The 6,000-nt window shown below is 33.9% G+C and overlaps 1 protein-coding gene across 5 annotated transcripts in view; it reads right to left on the reverse strand.

The window, feature by feature from the left end:
* MYBL1 (MYB proto-oncogene like 1) overlaps nt 1-6,000 on the reverse strand; it is a 38,215-nt gene that overhangs the window by 22,732 nt on the left and 9,483 nt on the right. For all 5 annotated transcript variants that reach the window (XR_004627808.1, XM_019796549.2, XM_019796548.2 and 2 more), the window contains exons 2-4: nt 4,098-4,203; nt 3,696-3,767; nt 1,063-1,155 (exon numbers count right to left, since the gene is read on the reverse strand). Coding sequence is in view for 4 of the 5 variants with exons in the window: in XM_019796549.2 (XP_019652108.1) it covers nt 1,063-1,155; nt 3,696-3,767; nt 4,098-4,203 (271 nt within the window). In the remaining variant the exon portion in view is untranslated. The remainder of the gene's footprint in view (nt 1-1,062; nt 1,156-3,695; nt 3,768-4,097; nt 4,204-6,000) is intronic.

The raw sequence follows: 6,000 nt of genomic DNA on the forward strand, positions 1-6,000 counted from the left end.
GAAACTAATATAGTGTTACATGTCAATTATACCTCAATTAAAAAAAGCATTACCTTGACAGAGTTTTAAAACATAACTCAAGAATACTATTTTTTAATGCATTAAATCCAAACCACAACAATTTTACTAGTACTCATTCATCATTTGCCAAGTACAAAAGTACAAACTTATCTAAAATACAAGGTGCTAATTAAAGTGAATTGTAAATTAAATTGTTTTCATTGAAAATTTAAAATAACAGTAAAGATATTGAGACTTAGAGATTTTCTACTCTTGTATCTTTTTAAAAAAAAAAAAAAAGCTTCAGCTGAAAGCCAAATAAATCAGTTTGAAAGCAGGAAAGATCTACAAATTTATTGTCTCATTTCTTCCTTTCTCACATTAAAACCTATCACTGGCCATCAGGTAAACCAGATCAGTTCTGAGCCTAGTGAACTTTTTTTTTTTTTTTTTTTTGGCATGGGAAGAAACATGCTCTAATTCCCCAGCTACATTAATGTTTCTGCCATAAAGAACATGAAATAAAGGGCAATTCCTAGTGGAGGGCAGCAATATTCCTATTCTCCTCAGACTTTAATAATACAAAGAATTACCTTAGTTTTTAAATCATCCAACCCTTTAGAAACACGATGCTCTGGTATCTATCTAATTTTAGGGCTCATTATAGGTCAAGAGGGATGGTTAAGAATGACTTTCTTACACATCATGTTATCAGATAAAATTAAAATTAAATTGTTTTTAAAATGTTAACTCAATTTTCAACAAGAAGCTATCCCCTAAATGTTGCTAACTTAAGCTCTAAATAAGATGACTAAGCTGATGGCATTTTTCTTTCTGTAAACCAAACTCTCAGAAAGAAAAAGCTATATATATTTAGACTTGATTTGACTCAATTCAGAAAAACTACATTTCAAGACACTCAACTTTCAATTCTGCTAAAAGCAGCACCCAAAGGACAAAATCAACGTGACTTAAACATATTCTTTGTGACAAAACAATACTTTAGGAAGAAAAAAAACAAGTCCACCTACACAGTCAGAATAAAGAATATGAACACGTTACCCTCTGATCTTCTTCTTTAGTCCAGGGACCCTTTATCAATTCTGGATTTAAAACTTTCTGCCATCGATGCTGGCACTGAAAATCTGAACGATTCTGAAAGAATTAATGATTTTGTTATTGAAAAATTGTCTTCCAGGAAGCAAGTCAACCTAAACTCAAAAAGAAAGTCTTCAAGAATAATGTATTCAATAACATTCTTTAACCTGGGGGTGCTGGGTGACTCAGTCGGTTAAGCATCTGCCTTCGGCTCAGGTCATAATCCCAGGGTCCTGGGATCAAGCCTCACATTGGGCTCCCTGTTCATCGGGGAGTCTTCTTCTGTTTCTCCCTCTCCCTCTGCCCCTACCCCTGCTTGTTCTCTCACTCCCTCTCTCTCTTAAATAAATAAACGAAATCTTAAAAAAAAAAAAATAGAAATGTGGGGTTAGGTGGGAAGGTGGATTCAAACAGGCTGGCCATAGGCAAACATGTCAGAAGTGGCTTTTGGAGTCCCTCTGGAGTGCCTTCTCCCTTCTCCCTGGACTCACTCACTACAGATCTCTCCCATCTCCTCACTGTAGCCCTGGGGCTGAATGCCATTACCTGCGTGCACTCTCCCTCTGTGCTCTGTCTCAAAAAAATTTAAAAAAATCTTTAAAAAAAATTCTTTAAACTGTAATATTTATCAGGGCACCTGTGTGGCTCAGTCAAGTTAAGCATCTACCCTTGGCTCAGGTAGTGATCTCAGAGTGCTGGGATCAGCCCCTGTCCTAGGGCTCCCTGCTCAGCAAGGAGCCTGCTTCTCCCTCTCCCTCTGGCCCTCTTTCCAACTTGTGCCTGCTCTCACTCTCAAATTAAAAGAAAACAACAAAAAAAAACAAACAAAAAAAAAACCACCTTAAACTGTAATATTTACCTTACATGCCTGTGTCTCGATTCCTTTTTAAATTAAAGCCTTTGGCAGAGCTTAGACTACATATACTATTTTAATTTATAAGTATGTATCTTTACAGTGTGCCTTATAACATTGCAAGATGCAAAGCTATTTAACACAGATACTGTCATAAAGAAATGTATCTAAGATTGAGGAATAAAAGGGAGTAAACAGAAAACTAAACAAAGCAGACATGTGAACTCAAATAGCACAGCAATCTAAATTCATATAATACACCAGTACTTAATCTAACTTTATACAATTTAAAAACCCCTAAAGGCAGTCCTAGACCACTGCATAGTATTTATAGGATTTTTATAAATGATGACCTCCAAGTTTTCAAGAAAAAACTAAATACATCTATATGAAAGATGTGCATTACATATAAGTTAAATTATTTAAGTGTTGAAGCTTAAAAGGAAAATGAATTTACCAGTATAAGAAAGCCTAATATAGAAACATCTCAAATTCCAAAAATCATTAACAAATGAAGCCTTAGTCAATTCATAACGTAGTAACTCTTACATGTAATAATAATATATAATAATAACGAAACACTTCATGACTGATTCAGAGTTTACAAAAATATTAGTTAATATACAGGATTATGGATAATGCTGTATACCAATGGCTGTCTCTGTGCCTGATGGACTTCAAATTATGTTTATTTAAACTGATTTTCTTCATTTACGGCTTCTAAACATCAACACTGATCCATTTTAAGGCTTTCATTTTCTTCAAAATAATCAGGCAATTCCTGTATGTCCTTGTAGCATTTCTCTGTTCCCTTCATTTGCGACTATATCATTGAAGTTAAACTGAGAAAGCTAATATAAATAACTTTTCTAATTTAGCTTCCATTTATTGAATACCTGCTAAATGTCAGGAAATGTGCCAAAATCCTGTATATGTTATTTCTAATTCTCACAATAATACTACAAAAACAGTACTATTACTTACATGTTATAGGTAAGGAAGCTGAAAATCAAAGAGATTAAGTAATTTTTCTAAGACCAAACAGCTAATAGAGCTGACACTTGAATATAATTTAGACTGACTCCAAAACTTATGCTCTTTCCATTATCTGGTCTCAATTTTCAGGTTATGTCGAAAAGCATCATAACAATATAGAAAGAGCATAGGTAACCTGGTTTCTGAAACCCATTATAGTCAAAACAGAAATTCAAATATGAATATTTTGTCTTGCTACCTTTAATGTAGTAAGGAACAAAAGAACATATGTGAAAACACTTTGTAAATTATAAAATTACATACTAATGAATAGTATGTGAATAGTATGATGAACAATTAAGTATAATTCTTTTAAAAATCAGTAACACCTTAAAATGCAAACATTAGATGACAAACTTTTCAACAGATCTTTTTCTGATTTTACTGATCAGCTGCCAAAAGATTTCAATGTATTTAACTCCTTTCAAATGTGTTTAACATTTATCAACAAATATTTATAAAACCCTAACCAAACTTAGCATCATTTTCATTTTAGATCAGTAATCTTTTTAGGCCCCTGTATAAACTAATTATTAGAAAATCAGACTTTCTGACCTTTGGCCACTACAGAAAGATCAGAACAACAGAGATGTTTTTTAGAACAGAAACCTAAGTCTAAAGTAACAAAGACACATCTCTGAAATACAACAAATTTAATCCAATGATCTATATCATCTATGTTAGAAATATAAAATAATAGTTCACTTACTTGAAGATGACTAGCAATTAGAGTCCAATCATCAGTTCCGTGTTGTTCAACCAACTTCTTTAACTTATCATCCTATTAAAACAGGAATGAAAATTAGAAAGCTTTCTTCCCCCACCTATTCCTCTATTCCTAAATATAAATAACTCTCCAATTCTTTCATGTCATATCTGACAGCCATCTGTAGAAGGACAAGCCACTATAATACAAGCTCTCCCATTTACTCTACTGTTTCTGTCAGTCTCAACATCACACCACTATTCACACCTCTGAGTGGAAGAAAAATATGCGCACATTAGTTGATGAATAACTTTTCTCATGTTTTGCTTTTCAATATCTTTCTTAAATATTATTATTAACAAGTAAATATAAGTATGAAGTTAGTAAACCTTATCACATAATTACCTCATCTCTTGTCCATTTTACTCTGTTCCAGAGTTTTTTCAATCCTTTTTGTTGCGGTACTTCATAATCATGATCAGCATACTGGAGGTCATCATCCTCATCCTCACTAAAAAATAAAAATAAAAAAAATAAACCACAATTGTGAAATCAAGAATTTTATGTAAATTTGTGAATTCAATCTTTGAAACTGTGTATACAGGTATGACTGAAGAAGCCACTCAGACTAACAGACATACATCCAATTAGATTATTCAAAATACAAAAAATTAAGAGTCATACAACTGAGAATAGCTATCATTCTTATTAACACCAGAGAAATGATATGCCACCACGGGTCAAGTGATAACCTCTATGTCATGCTAAAGAGTTTGACTTTTATTCTTTATTTGAACTTTATCCTAAAGAGTTAAAGGATTTTAACTAAGGGAAAGACAAATATCTCGTGTTTCAGAAAAATCACTGGCAGGAATGTGGAGAAATGGAGGAAGGAAGACCAATTACTAATCTTTTACAATAACCCAAGTAAGAAATTATTAGAGCCTGACAATGTTAAGGGTAAAATACAAAACACAGTCACACCCAGTTAAAAGAAACAATGGAAGAAAGGATTCATCAGCATTATCAACAACAACAAAATTAAAATATGTAAAAATAATCTGAAAAGATCAAGGTAAACAATGAAACAGTATTGTAAGATACATTAGACTTGAACAAATGGAAAAACATTCAGACCCCATTCATTCCTGGATAGGAAAACAATATTACAGATGTCCATTCTCCCTAAATTAATTCATAATTTTTTAATTTTTTTTAAAGTAGGTTCCACACCCAGTGTGGAGCCCAATGCAGGATTCAAACTCATGTCCGTGGGATCAAGACTTGAGCTGAGATCAAGAGTGGAACACTTAACCGACTGAGCCACCCATGTGCCCCTAATTCATAAATTTAATGAATAAAAATACCATTAGATTTTCAGAGGGAGGGGAGATTGGGTGGCTCAGTCAGTTAAGCATCTGCCTTCGGCTCAGGTCATGATCCAGGGTCCTGGTATCCAGCCCAGCATCGGGCTCCCTGATCAGCAGGGAGCCTGCTTTGCCCTCTCCCTCTGCCTGCCACTACCCCTGCTTGTGTGCTCTCCCTCTCTCCCCCCTCTCTGTCAAATAAATAAATAAAATTAAAAAAAAAAAAGATTTTCAGAGGGACTTAGACATGCTGATTCTATAGTTCATATGGAAAAATAAACAACTAGGACTACCCAGTATGAAAACATACTGTAGAGAAACAAAACAGAATAGTACTGGCATATGAACAGATACACAGGTCAATGGATGAGAACAGAACATTCAGAAAAAAAAATCAAACCCAAATGGGAATGCGGCAAATTGTAACAGTAACATACTAAATCAGTGGGGTAAAAAAGGACTTTTCAATAAATGTAAGACACAGGGTAGCTATTTTTAAAAACAAAGCTTGAGTCCTACTTTAAAATAAAAAACTTCAGATAAAGCAACTATTTTACATTTTAAAAACTGAAACTGTAATAGTACTATTTATAAAATAGGACAGAATTCCATCTTTCTGGGGGGTGGTAATCAGAAGGGGAAATGAAATATGAGAGACTACGGACTATGAGAAACAAACTGAGGGCCTCAGAGGGGAGGGGGGGTGGGGGAATGGGATAGACCGGTGATGGGTAGTAAGGAGGGCACGTATTGCCTGGTGCACTGGGTGTTATACGCAACTAATGAATCATCGAACTTTACATCGGAAACCGGGGATGTACTGTGTGATGACTAACATAATATAATAAAAAAAAAAAATTAAAAATAAATAAATAAATAAATAAAATAAAAACCACTTTGCTGACTTATGAGGAGAAAAACGGCATCCAAAAAAAAAAAAA

The sequence above is a fragment of the Ailuropoda melanoleuca genome, chromosome 9 (assembly GCF_002007445.2).
Source record: "Ailuropoda melanoleuca isolate Jingjing chromosome 9, ASM200744v2, whole genome shotgun sequence".
In the NCBI taxonomy this organism is placed as follows: Eukaryota; Metazoa; Chordata; class Mammalia; order Carnivora; family Ursidae; genus Ailuropoda; species Ailuropoda melanoleuca.